This window comes from Symphalangus syndactylus, chromosome 8, assembly GCF_028878055.3.
Source record: "Symphalangus syndactylus isolate Jambi chromosome 8, NHGRI_mSymSyn1-v2.1_pri, whole genome shotgun sequence".
NCBI lineage: Eukaryota > Metazoa > Chordata > Mammalia > Primates > Hylobatidae > Symphalangus > Symphalangus syndactylus.
The window spans coordinates 56,199,263-56,213,197 of record NC_072430.2 but is presented as its reverse complement, the minus strand read 5'-3'; the positions used below and the strand labels follow the sequence as shown (position 1 = coordinate 56,213,197).

Below are 13,935 nucleotides of genomic sequence, written 5' to 3'. Positions count from 1 at the left end.
ACTGTTGAGCATTTAGGTTAGTTTTGTTTTTCCAGTTGAAACAATACCCCCTGAGTATCTTTGCATATGATGATTTCTCTTGATTTTAGTTTTACTTAAGACAAGCTCTTAGGGGTCAAATGTTTTAAATATTTTAAAGTTTCATTGTTCAAATTGCATTTCAACAGTCAATACCAGTTTACACTGTTTTCAGCATTTTAAGAAATTGCCCAAATGACAGAGCAGAATTTTAAAAATATTTCCCTAGTGTTGATTTAGTTTATATGCTGAGATGCTGCAGATTTTTTGTTGTTAAAAAGTGAGTATGTGGAGATCAAACATTTGGCTGACTGTGTACACATTTTATTAAAGCCTTAATGTTAAGCAAGAAGCCATTACTCATATTCATGTTGTCTCGGGCATGGAAAAGTGCTTCTAATTTTTGCAACATAAAAGAAGTCCGATGGCAGTGACAGACTGAATGACTAGCTAGATATGCTGACTGGAAAGCTAGAATTAGGATTTGAACATTGTAGTCAGTCTCCATTTAAGAGCCTAATGGTTTTTTCTTCTCAATTTGGAAGTTTGCTGCATTTAGAGATATTTTTATAAAACTAAAAAAAATAGACCCAGAGAGCAAGTTTGAGATTACTAAAATGTATACCGCTATTGTCAGAGTTGCAGTTCAAACTGTCTTCATTAAACTGTTAGTTTGATTACATTTTCTCAAACAGTAACTGTTGTATTTTAATTTTTTAAATTAAAAATAAGTGTTTTAAATTTTAGGTAATTGAAAGACCAATTCTTTTTGGAATCTTTCAGTATTATGGTTTTGGTTCACAGTAAAGGTATTTGCTTACTACGTTTACTAAATATACTATCTATAATTTATTTTGTTGCATAAAAATAAGACAAACTCCAGTTAGCTTTTTTGATGGGTATTACCTTGACGACTTGCTCACTGACAGAGAAACTGATGCAAAATAGGTCATTTGAAAAGCAGGTGTTTGATATATCCCCATATGTAACACTGAAAAGCCTTCTTGCTCTAGATTTTTTTTTAATGATAATGATCTCTTTTTTATTTAATTTTTTTTATTATTATACTTAAAGTTTTAGGGTACATGTGCACAATGTGCAGGTTTGTTACATATGTATCCATGTGCCATGTTGGTGTGCTGCACCCAGTAACTCGTCATTTAGCATTAGGTGTATCTCCTAATGCTATCCCTCCCCCCTCCCTCCACCCCACAACAGTCCCCGGAGTGTGATGTTCCCCTTCCTGTGTCCATGTGTTCTCATTGTTCAATTCCCACCTATGAATGAGAACATGTGGTGTTTGGTTTTTTGACCTTGCGATAGTTTACTGAGAATGATGATTTCCGGTTTCATCCATGTCCCTACAAAGGACATGAACTCATCATTTTTTATGGCTGCATAGTATTCCATGGTGTATATGTGCCACATTTTCTTTTTTTTCTTTTTTTTTTTTTTTTGAGACGGAGTCTCGCTCTGTCGCCCAGGCTGGAGTGCAGTGGCACGATCTCGGCTCACTGCAAGCTCCGCCTCCTGGGTTCACACCATTCTCCTGCCTCAGCCTCTCTGAGTAGCTGGGACTACAGGCGCCTGCCACCACGCCCGGCTAATTTTTTTTGTATTTTTAGTAGAGACGGGGTTTCACTGTGGTCTTGATCTCCTGACCTCGTGATCCGCCCACCTCGGCCTCCCAAAGTGCTGGGATTACAAGCGTGAGCCACCGCGCCTGGCCACATTTTCTTAATCCAGTCTATCGTTGTTGGACATTTGGGTTGGTTCCAAGTCTTTGCTATTGTGAATAGTGCTGCAGTAAACATACGTGTGCATGTGTCTTTATAGCAGCATGATTTATAGTCCTTTGGGTATATACCCAGTAATGGGATGGCTGGGTCAAATGGTATTTCTAGTTCTAGATCCCTGAGGAATCGCCACACTGACTTCCACAGTGCTTGAACTAGTTTACAATCCCACCAACAGTGTAAAAGTGTTCCTATTTCTCCACATCCTCTCCAGCACCTGTTGTTTCCTGCCTTTTTAATGATGGCCATTCCAACTGGTGTGAGATGGTATCTCATTGTGGTTTTGATTTGCATTTCTCTGATGGCCAGTGATGATGAGCATTTTTTCATGTGTTTTTTGGCTGCATAAATGTCTTCTTTTGAGAAGTGTCTGTTCATGTCCTTCGCCCACTTTTTGATGGGGTTGTTTGTTTTTTTCTTGTAAATTTGTTTGAGTTCATTGTAGATTCTGGATATTAGCCCTTTGTCAGATGAGTAGGTTGCGAAAATTTTCTCCCATTCTGTAGGTTGCCTGTTCACTCTGATGGTAGTTTCTTTTGCTGTGCAGAAGCTCTTTAGTTTAATTAGATCCCATTTGTCAATTTTGGCTTTTGTTGCCATTGCTTTTGGTGTTTTAGACATGAAGTCCTTGCCCATGCCTACGTCCTGAATGGTAATGCCTAGGTTTTCTTCTAGGGTTTTTATGGTTTTAGGTCTAACATGTAAGTCATTAATCCATCTTTAATTAATTTTAGTATAAGGTGTAAGGAAGGGATCCAGTTTCACCTTTCTACATATGGCTAGCCAGTTTTCCCAGCACCATTTATTAAATAGGAAATCGTGGCTGGGCACGGTGGCTCATGCTTGTAATCCCAGCACTTTGGGAGGCCGAGGTGGGCGGATCACAAGGTCAGGAGATTGAGACCACGGTGAAACCCCATCTCTACTAAAAATACAAAAAAATTAACCGGGCGTGGTAGCGGGCGCCTGTAGTCCCAGCTACTCAGAGAGGCTGAGGCAACAGAATGGCATGAACCCAGGAGGCGGAGCTTTCAGTGAGCCGAGATTGCGCCACTGCACTCCAGCCTGGGCGACAGAGCAAGACTCCGTCTAAAAAAAAAAAAAAAAAAAAAAAAATAGGTAATCCTTTCCCCATTTCTTGTTTTTGTCAGGTTTGTCAAAGAGCAGATAGTTGTAGATATGTGGCATTATTTCTGAGGGCTCTGTTCTGTTCCATTGGTCTATACCTCTGTTTTGGTACCAGTACTATGCTGTTTTGGTTACTGTAGACTTGTAGTATAGTTTGAAGTCAGGTAGCGTGATGCCTCCAGCTTTGTTCTTTTGGCTTAGGATTGACTTGGCAATGCAGGCTCTTTTTTGGTTCCATATGAACTTTAAAGTGGTTTTTTCCAATTCTGTGAAGAAAGTCATTGGTAGCTTGATGGGGATGGCATTGAATCTATAAATTACCTTGGGCAGTATGGCCATTTTCACGATATTGATTCTTCCTACCCATGAGCATGGAATGTTCCTCCATTTGTTTGTGTCCTCTTTTATTTCATTGAGCAGTGGTTTGTAGTTCTCCTTGAAGAGGTCCTTCACATCCCTTGTCAGTTGGATTCCTAGGTATTTTATTCTCTTTGAAGCAATTGTGAATGGGAATTCACTCATGATTTGGCTGTCTGTCTGTTATTGTTGTATAAGAATGCTTGTGATTTTTGCACATCTATTTTGTATCCTGAGACTTTGCTGAAGTTGTGTATCAGCTTAAGGAGATTTTGGGCTGAGACGATGGGGTTTTCTAGATATACAATCATGTCATCTGCAAACAGGGACAGTTTGACTTCCTCTTTTCCTAATTGAATCCCCTTTATTTCCTCCTCCTGCCTGATTGCCCTGGCCAGAACTTCCAATAGGACTGGTGAGAGAGGGCATCCCTGTCTTGTGCCAGTTTTCAAAGGGAATGCTTCTAGTTTTTGCCCATTCAGTACGACATTGGCTGTGGGTTTATCATAGATAGTTCTTATTATTTTGAGATCCGTCCCATCAATACCTAATTTATTGAGAGTTTTTAGCATGAAGGGTTGTTGAATTTTGTCAAAGGCTTTTTCTGCATCTATTGAGATAATCATGTGGTTTTTGTCTTTGGTTCTGTTTATATGCTGGATTACATTTATTGATTTGCGTATGTTGAACCGGCCTTGCATCCCAGGGATGAAGCCCACTTGATCATGGTGGATAAGCTTTTTGATGTGCTGCTGGATTCCGTTTGCCAGTATTTTATTGAGGATTTTTGCATCGATGTTCATCAGGTATATTGGTCTAAAATTCTCTTTTTTTATTGTGTCTCTGTCAGGCTTTGTTATCAGGATGATGCTGGCCTCATGAAATGTGTTAGGGAGGACTCCCTCTTTTTCTATTGATTGGAATAGTTTCAGAAGGAATGGTACCAGCTCCTGCTTGTACCTCTGGTAGAATTCGGAATCCATCTGGTCCTGGACTTTTTTTGGTTGGTAAGCTATTAATTATTGCCTCAATTTCAGAGCCTGTTATTGGTCTATTCAGAGATTCAGGTTCTTCCTGGTTTAGTCTTGGGAGGGTGTATGTGCCCAGGAATTTATCCATTTTTTCTAGATTTTCTAGTTTATTTGCATAGAGGTGTTTATAGTATTCTCTGATGGTAGTTTGTATTTCTGTGGGATCGGTGGCAATATCCCCTTTATCATTTTTTATTGCATCTATTTGATTCTTCTCTCTTTTCTTCTCTATTAGTCTTGCTAGCAGTCTATCAATTTTGTTGATCTTTTCAAAAAACCAGCTCCTGGATTCATTGATTTTTTGAAGGGTTTTTTGTGTCTCTATCTCCTTCAGTTCTGCTCTGATCTTAGTTATTTCTTGCCTTCTGCTAACTTTTGAATGTATTTGCTCTTGCTTCTCTAGTTCTTTTAATTGTGATGTTAGGGTGTCAATTTTAGATCTTTCCTGCTTTCTCTTGTGGGCATTTAGTGCTATAAAGTTCCCTCTACACACTGCTTTGAATGTGTCCCAGAGATTCTGGTATGTTGTGTCTTTGTTCTCGTTGGTTTCAAAGAATATCTTAATTTCTGTCTTCATTTCGTTATGTACCCAGTAGTCATTCAGGAGCAGGTTGTTCAGTTTCCATGTGTTTGAGTGGTTCTGAATGAGTTTCTTAATCCTGAGTTCTATTTTGATTGCACTGTGGTCTGAGAGACAGTTTGTTATAATTTCTATTCTTTTACATTTGCTGAGGAGTGCTTTACTTCCAACTATGTGGTCAATTTTGGAATAGGTGTGGTGTGGTGCTGAAAAGAATGTATATTCTGTTGGTTTGGGGTGGAGAGTTCTGTAGATGTCTATTAGGTCTGCTTGGTGCAGAGGTGAGTTCAATTCCTGGATAGCCTTGTTTGTGTCTCGTTGATCTGTCTAATGTTGACAGTGGGGTGTTAAAGTCTCCCATTATTATTGTGTGGCAGTCTAAGTCTCTTTGTAGGTCTCTAAGGACTTGCTTTATGAATCTAGGTGCTCCTGTATTGGGTGCATATATATTTAGGATAGTTAGCTCTTCTTGTTGAATTGATTCCTTTACATTATGTAATGGCCTCCTTTGTCTGTTTTGATCTTTGTTGGTTTAAAGTCTGTTTTATCCAAGACTAGGATTGCAACCCCTGCCTTTGTTTCCCATTTGCTTGGTAGATCTTGAGTTGATCCTATGTGTGTCTCTGCACATGAGATGGGTTTCCTGAAAATAGCACACTGATGGGTCTTGACTCTTTATCCAACTTGCCAGTCTGTGTCTTTTAATTGGAGCATTTAGCCCATTTACATTTAAGGTTAATATTGTTATGTGTGAATTTGATCCTGTCATTATGATGTTAGCTGGTTATTTTGCTCGTTAGTTGATGCAGTTTTTTCGTAGCCTTGATGGTCTTTACAATTTGGCATGTTTTTGCAGTAGCTGGTACCACTTGTTCCTTTCCATGTTTAGTGCTTCCTTCAGGAGCTCTTTTAGGGCAGGCCTGGTGGTGACAAAATCTCTCAGCATTTGCTTGTCTGTAAAGTATTTTATTTCTCCTTCACTTATGAAGCTTAGTTTGACTGGATATGAAATTCTGGGTTGAAAATTCTTTTCTTTAAGAATGTTGAATATCAGCCCCCACTCTCTTCTGGCTTATAGAGTTTCTGCCGAGAGATCTGCTGTTAGTCTGATGGGCTTTCCTTTGTGGGTAACCCAACTTTCTCTCTGGCTTCCCTCAACGTTTTTTCCTTCATTTCAACTTTGATGAATCTGACAATTATGTGTCTTGGAGTTGCTCTTCTCGAGGAGTATGTTTGTGGCGTTCTCTGTATTTCCTGAATTTGAATGTTGGCCTGCCTTGCTAGATTGGGGAAGTACTCCTGAATAGTATCCTGCAGTGTTGTCCAACTTGGTTCCATTCTCCCTGTCACTTTCAGGTACATCAATCAGATAGAGATTTGGTCTTTTCACATAGTCCCATATTTCTTGGAGACTTTGTTTCTTTCTTTTTATTCTTTTTTCTCTAAACTTCTCGCTTCATTTCATTCATTTGGTATTCTATCACTGATAGCCTTTCTTCCAGTTGATCGAGTCGGCTACTGAGGCTTGTGCATTCGTCACGTAGTTCTCGTGCCTTGGTTTTCAGCTCCAGCAGGTCCTTTAAGGACTTCCCTGCATTGATTATTCTAGTTAGTCATTCGTCTAATTTTTTTTCAAGGTTTTTAACTTCTTTGCCATGGGTTCGAACTTCTTCCTTTAGCTTGGAGTAGTTTGATTGTCTGAAGCCTTCTTCTCTCACCTCGTCAAAGTCATTCTCCATCCAGCTTTGTTCCATTGCTGGTGAGGAGCTGCGTTCCTTTGTAGGAGGAGAGGCGCTCTGCTTTTTAGAGTTTCCAGTTTTTCTGCTCTGTTTTTTCCCCATCTTTGTGGTTTTGTCTATCTTTGGTCTTTGATGATGGTGACCTACAGGTGGGTTTTGGTGTGGATGTCCTTTCTGTTTGTTAGTTTTCCTTCTAACAGTCAGGACTCTCAGCTGCAGGTCTGTTGAAGTTTGCTGGAGGTCCACTCCAGACCCTGTTTGTCTGGGTATCAGCAGCGGTGGCTGCAGAACAGCGGATATTGCTGAACCACAAATGTTGCTGCCTGATCGTTCCTCTGGAAGTTTTGTCTCAGAGGAGTACCTGGCCATGTGAGGTGTCAGTCTGCCCCTACTGGGGGGTGCCTCCCAGTTAGGCTACTCAGGGGTCAGGGACCCACTGGAGGAGGCAATCTGTCCGTTCTCAGATCTCCAGCTGCGTGCTGGGAGAACCACTGCTCTCTTCAAAGCTGTCAGACAGGGACATTTAAGTCTGCAGAGGTTTCTGCTGCCTTTTGTTTGGCTATGCCCTGCCCCTAGAGGTGGAGTCTGCAGAGGCATGCAGGCCTCCTGGAGCTGTGGTGGGCTCCACCCAGTTCCAGCTTCCCGGCTGCTTTGTTTAGCTACTCAAGCCTTGGCAATGGCAGCGCCCCTCCCCCAGCCTCGCTACGGTCTTGCAGTTTGATCTCAGACTGCTGTGCTAGCAATGAGCGAAGCTCCGTGGGCGTAAGACCCTCTGAGCCAGGCGCGGGATATAATCTCCTGGTGTGCCGTTTGCTAAGACCGTTGGAAAAGCGCAGTATTAGGGTGGGAGTGACTCGATTTTCCAGGTGCTGTCTGTCACCCCTTTCTTTGACTAGGAAAGGGAATTCCCTGACCCCTTTTGCCTCCCGGGTGAGGCGATGCCTCACCCTGCTTCGGCTCACTCTGGGTGTGCTGCACCCACTGTCCTGCACCCACTGTCCGACACTCCCTAGTGAGATGAACCTGATACCTCAGTTGGAAATGCAGAAATCACCCGTCTTCTGCATCCAGAAATAACTTTTAATATGTGCATCTTGAGAGAGAGAATCTTTCAGAAATGAGATATTAGAGCAACATAATAAAAGAATCCTTGGTGATTTTTTTAAAAAGTAAAAACTGTCACTACTGAGAGAAGACATGTTCTACAAAGACATCTGAAAATCATAGGTATTGTGGCTTATATTTTGGGATGAAAATGAAAGATTTGATGAAAATTACCAAAGGCTTTTACATAAAACAGCTAATTAAGCCCAGCCATCCTTTTTACTATTGCCTTTATTTGAGGATGTTAGGGAGAATTTTCTCATTTTGTGTTTAGTCCTGATTGGCCTGAATCATAAGAATTATACTGTACTTAGTTTGTAGTAGTAGATTTAGGACCTGACCCATAAATAGTTTTGTCTAAAAGTGAACATTTTAATTTCTCTTAACAGCTGTAACATCTTATGAAGATCTTGGACTCTTTGCATTTGGATTACCTGGAAAGGTAATTTTTTTTCCTCCTCATTGTGTCCAAAACCGAAAGTGGCATTTTTCCTTTTGTTTCAAGTTAAAAGAGACAAGTATATATAAGAGGAAGACATTAGAGGAATAAAAGGAAACTAAAGTGAGAAAAGAGAGAATGATGGGAACAGGCAGAGAAAGAGAAGTCTTTGTGTCCTGCCTAAAAATGCATCAATACATTTAATTCAATGCTTGAATCTTTTAATATGTTTCATCCTAATAAAATAGCACAATGACTTGAATGACTTTAAAGAGTAATGATGACCTGTTTTAAGTTGTATTAATTTTGATTATGTACTCATATGAGTAAACCCTCATAAAGACAAGAAAAGAAAAGCAACATTGAATTCAAATTGTAGCATGGCTGTTTACAAAACCAGTAATCAGAAGATCATATCACTTAAGAATTGAACATTGCTAAAAGATTATCTAGCTGTCCTCTCATTTATAGGTGAGGAAATTAAGGACCAGACAAATTAAGGGACCTATTTGTCAACTATTATATAAAGCCAGTACCACATCCTAGAACTCTAGATCTACTGCTTTGCTTACTCAGAATAAGAGAAATAACAGCATTATTTATTGGGCACTTACTTGCAATAGGGATACTACACTAGTTTAATAGGTAGAGAAAAATAATTGTCTTCCACCAGTAATCAGGAGTTGAACATTACTATTAGTGCTGTAGTATATATTTTTTTTAATTTCTGAAGAGCTACTATACTTCTAAAATTCATATTCATTTTGGCTCCAAACAGGAATTCTTTTGTTTGTAAATCTGTTGTTTGTGTTTTTATGTTTTCGATTGACAAATAAAAATTGTATATATTTATTATGGACAGCATGTCATTTTGAAATATGTAAACATTGTAGAATGGCTAAATTGACCTAATTAATATTTGAATTACTTCACATACTTACCATTTTTTGTTTTATTTTTATTCTAAAAGGATACTCTATCTGTAACTGGCTAAACTAACTTCTGAAAGTGAGTCTGGAGAAAATATATATAGCTATGCAATGGAGAGAAAACCTGCATTTACATTCCAGTTAACTTTGGTGGAGTTTTTTGTTTTTGTTTTTTCAGACAGTTTTGCTCTCGTTGCCCAGGCTGGAGTGAAATGGCATGATCTCAGCTCGCCATAACCTCCGCCTCCCGGGTTCAAGCGATTCTCCTGCCTCAGCCTCCTGAGTAGCTGGAATTACAGACATGTGTCACCAAGCCTGGCTAATTTTGTATTTTTAGTAAAGACAGGTTTCTCCATGTTGGTCAGTCTAGTCTCGACCTCCCGACCTCAGGTGATCCGCCTGCCTCGGCCTTCCAAAGTGCTGGGATTACAGCATGAGCCACCGTGCCTGGCCCTAACTTTGTTTTTAAAGTACGAAAAGGAATGCTTAAATCATATACTATATAGCATCATGGCTTGGACCTTAGTAACCTGAAACTTAAACAAAACAGAATATGTTACTTGAGGGTAAAAGGTTTTGTTAATCTTCCTTATTATCAATGTTTCTGTTCTAGAGGATTAGGATGTTTGGTGTAGCCAGGGATCAGTTTCCTCCATCTAGTTTAAATGAAGAAGAAAATATTTTTTGTATGAGAAAATTCCACAATTAATATAACATAACCTGTAAACATAACTCTAAGTAGCATCACTGACATCACTGTCATTTCATGTTCATATTTCCTGCATTCCTTGTACAACAGCAAAGTTTAAAGAGTAGGGACTGCTGAGAGTCTTCTTTTCCTAAAACTCTTAGAGTAGTTGCATTGTCATTTTAATACATGCACCAAAAAAGTTCATAGTAGGCAGGCACACTAGACAAAGCATACTCTGAATGAGGAGTTGTTGTTTGGTTGCTTGTTTAAATTTTCTCCCCACTTCCACATTTGGGTTGAAACTTAACCATTTCCTTCTATCCAGATATTATATGGTTATAATATGGGATAATATTATGATAAAGAAATTTTTTGAAATGTTTTAAACTTTTTAAGGAAGCTTTATTTAAATATCTATAAATTGGTATTTATTCACCAGACAAATATTTATTGATCAAATACTTTGTACCATGTACTATGCTAGGCATTAAAAACATAAGTAGGTAGGCAGGTAGGTAGATAGGTAGATATTCTAGCTTTCAAGATATTAAATGCTTAAATTCAGCCAAAGAATGAAAGAATAATCATCAATAAGTTAATATTACTGTTTTTGCAATATATTAATTGAAAATAAAACCAAATTTCATGTATACCTACTACTGACAGGTATCATTTGTACTGAAGATAGTACACACAAGTTCAAAATAGTCTTTTCACAAATAACTTCGACATTTTGGAACTAAGTTTTACATAGGCTGAAATGCAGAATTTTTTCTGGAGAGCATTCAAGTGGCAATCACTACCTCTCCAAAGACGCTTTGCCAGATTTTCATATCATTAGCCCTCCTCTGCAAACCTCAAGGCTCCTAGGTCCTAATAACTTAGATTGTTTTTGGGGTAGGCAAATCTGCGCAACTGATAGAATTCCTAACAAAGATGGGCGTGAAAGATTATCTGTTCCCAATTCATGTAGAACTGAAAGATGCTAGACAGCCAGTCAGCTCCAGGCATAAGTTGGGGTTCCGATCCATTAAGACTTGAGTGATTGAAAGGCCCACATGGAAGCACAGTGTTTTACTGTTTCCTGTAAGTATATCTGATCACCTTGAGTTCCCCAGGAATCTCTATCAAAGATGATAAGCTAACAAGCCTGCAGACTGAATTTAGTCCTCAGGCACATTTTATATGGCTCAAATATTTTTTATTTTTAACTGATTACCAACTAAGCATCATTAAAGTATGAAAAAATTTAATTTCTGACTTTCTTTGAAAAATCGGAAGATCTGTATTATCAACTGGCCAGAGCTGAGTAGCACCTGCCCCATTGAAGGGGGAGGAATTCTCCAATATCCTACAGTTTTTGCCAGCTCCCATTGTCTTATACTCCACTTAATTCACATTATTGAGTTTGGAACATTTTGCCTATATTTTCAGGATTTGACAATAATTGGGCTCTAGAGTTTATTAATCTCCGGGACTGGGATGCTCAAACAAAGTCTTGGTATATGCCAAGCTGATATAGTCAGAAAACTTATATCATTTCCTTTTAGGCAATATAGCATTGGCATAGCACACCCAGCCTGTCTTTTTCTACTTATTTAAGCAGTGTGGTAAAACCAGCAAGAAGGGAATGAGACACCACTCCCACACTTCTAATTTTTATACTTGATAATCATCGATTACTAGCTTTTAACTATTTAAAAGTGACTGCCAAGAAAAATTTCAAAAACTTCTTTATAGTAACTATGGAACTATTAAAGAAATACTTTTTAATGTGATTATTATTAATTTTATGTATTTCAAATGACTGGCAAATTTCTTTTTAGTTTCTCTTCACTTACAACTTCTGCATCTGCTTTTTTAGTAATAGTTACTGGATTTTAATAAAATACTGATCCTTTTATATTATTTCCCCTTCTATCTTCTGAATATTTTGTTCTTTTACAGTTGGTGGTGGCAGGCACCATAATAATTCAGAATATTGGAGGTAAGCAATTGAAAGTGCACTGTTTATGCATAAATGTGATGGCAATAATGTCCTCTGAATTGTTATCTTACTACAGCTCTAGCTGGGAACTTCTGTAGACATAGCTATCTTCAGAAGCCCGTGTGTTGGCCTCTTTACTCTCTTTTTTTTTTTTATCCTTTTTAGCAACACTTGTGACAGTAGCTCCTAAATTCAGTTCCAGCTAAACCCTGATTGCAGTCATGTTATTAGGTCTGTAACACACCTCTAAAACATTGGCTTTCTGTGATTGTGAAGGTAGGATACAGTCTGGAAAAGTTCTCCTGGTGATTTTAAAATATTTTCCCTCTACTTTTGTTCTAATCACTCTATTGGCAGATACTACTTTAGATGGATTAGTGTTCCGTGGGCTGTGAACAATCAACTATGGACAACAGTGTCCTCTTGTAACCAAGAATTTAAAATGACCAAGTGGTTTAAAACATAAATAAATCTGAGATAAACATTCTCACATTTATCCTGTATCTTGTTCCTATTAATAACCAATTCTAGAAATGATCTCAATATTGGGAACTATGTAGAAATAAAATTACTGTTAATTATAGACAGTTACTGAGTAAATGTATTAAACATTTAAATCCAAAATATGGGTATCATGTGTGTATATGTTGTAAAGAAGTTGTGTAGTGATGAACAATGTCTTAGTTTTCTTTTATCATTGACTGAAGTGCTAAATAAATGCTCTTAAAGGAAAATACACAGAAAAGGTTGACATGCACTTTGGATCTTATACAGGATTGTGTAGTCAGAGGACATTTTAATCTTATTTTTTACATGTAACAATTTAATTCAAAGATGACAGTTTTAATAAACTTCAGCTCTCATACTCAAGAGGTCTGAGCTATATCACTTTAAGTATTGTTCAATCAAATTCCATCTTTAATAGGTTTTTTTGGTTAAGGAAAAATTAACATTCCACCAGTAAATTGTGCTGCCATTGTTTTGGAATCCTGTTTTAATTCTTTGAATTTTCATGAAAAAATATGAATAAAAAGAATGCTTTCTTGCATGCCATACCAAATAATTTTCTCCTAACACACACTACTTCACACTTCACAGTAGAAAGTCAAGAAAACCAGTCTCTTCATTTGTGAATTTATTATAGTCATTGATTTTAAGATCTATTTTAGAATAATTTATTTAGCAAATAAGTATTGCTTAACTGTGCATTGATAATGTTTCTGAATATGATGTATATTTTTATATTTTTAATCCCTCTTTATCCGCTCTGTATAGGTTCTAAGAACTATCACATATTGTTTAGGTTAGATTGAACCATTGTTTAACAGTTTATGTAGACTCTTCAGTTCAGCAATTTAGATCCAAATTTGTGACCCTGGCACAATGCCCACTGTTGTATTCTTTGTCCCTTTCACCTTGATTCCTTCCTTGTTCTCTAATCTTGTTTATAACTGTTATTGGAGATGGCTATACTGTAGCATTTGTTGCTACTAGATTTAACTTCTCTGTATGTATGCTCCTGTACCCCACTATATTGTTAAGTTCCTTTAGCTCAAAAGTATGCCTCATTTCTCTTTGTACTCCCAACACCTAGTGTAATACCTGGGAATTGATAAACTTGTTGAGCAGAATAGAGCTGAAATGATTTGTATGATCTCTTTCTAAGTACTTTAAATATTCTAGATATGTTTATCAAGAAGAGAAAAGGGAAATGCTAGACTGGCATCTAGCTTCAGATCTTTGAAAGACTGAACATGAAATACAAAAAAGACACTAGACTAATTCAAGTATTGTTCCAGAGGGCAGAACTGGTGCTAACGTATAGAAATCTACAGAGAAGCTGTTTTGGGTTTTCTCATTCAGAGTACCCTTGTAACTAAGCTGTGTGATAATGAGGATGGCCTACATCCCTTTGAAAATGCTCCTTAGCCCTGAAAACATTCAAACAGAGCTGGTTGGTCAGTTGCCAGAATTCTAGAAAGGATTCTTACATTTGGAGGTGGATAAAACATGAGTTTTCCCAACTCTTAATTTTGTTGGTTTGCTTGCTTGCTTGCTTATTTTAGAACTTTTTTTAAAAAAGGTGATTTAGAGCGGTCACAGCAGTTTTTAATGTCCCTTAAATTTAGAAAAGCT

The 13,935-nt window shown here is 37.9% G+C and overlaps 1 protein-coding gene across 2 annotated transcripts in view; it reads left to right on the top strand.

The window, feature by feature from the left end:
• SLC38A6 (solute carrier family 38 member 6) overlaps positions 1–13,935 on the top strand; it is a 67,235-nt gene that overhangs the window by 22,506 nt on the left and 30,794 nt on the right. For both annotated transcript variants that reach the window (XM_055289172.2, XM_063644541.1), the window contains exons 4-5: positions 8,143–8,195; positions 11,760–11,799. In XM_055289172.2, the coding sequence (XP_055145147.1) occupies positions 8,143–8,195; positions 11,760–11,799 (93 nt within the window). The remainder of the gene's footprint in view (positions 1–8,142; positions 8,196–11,759; positions 11,800–13,935) is intronic.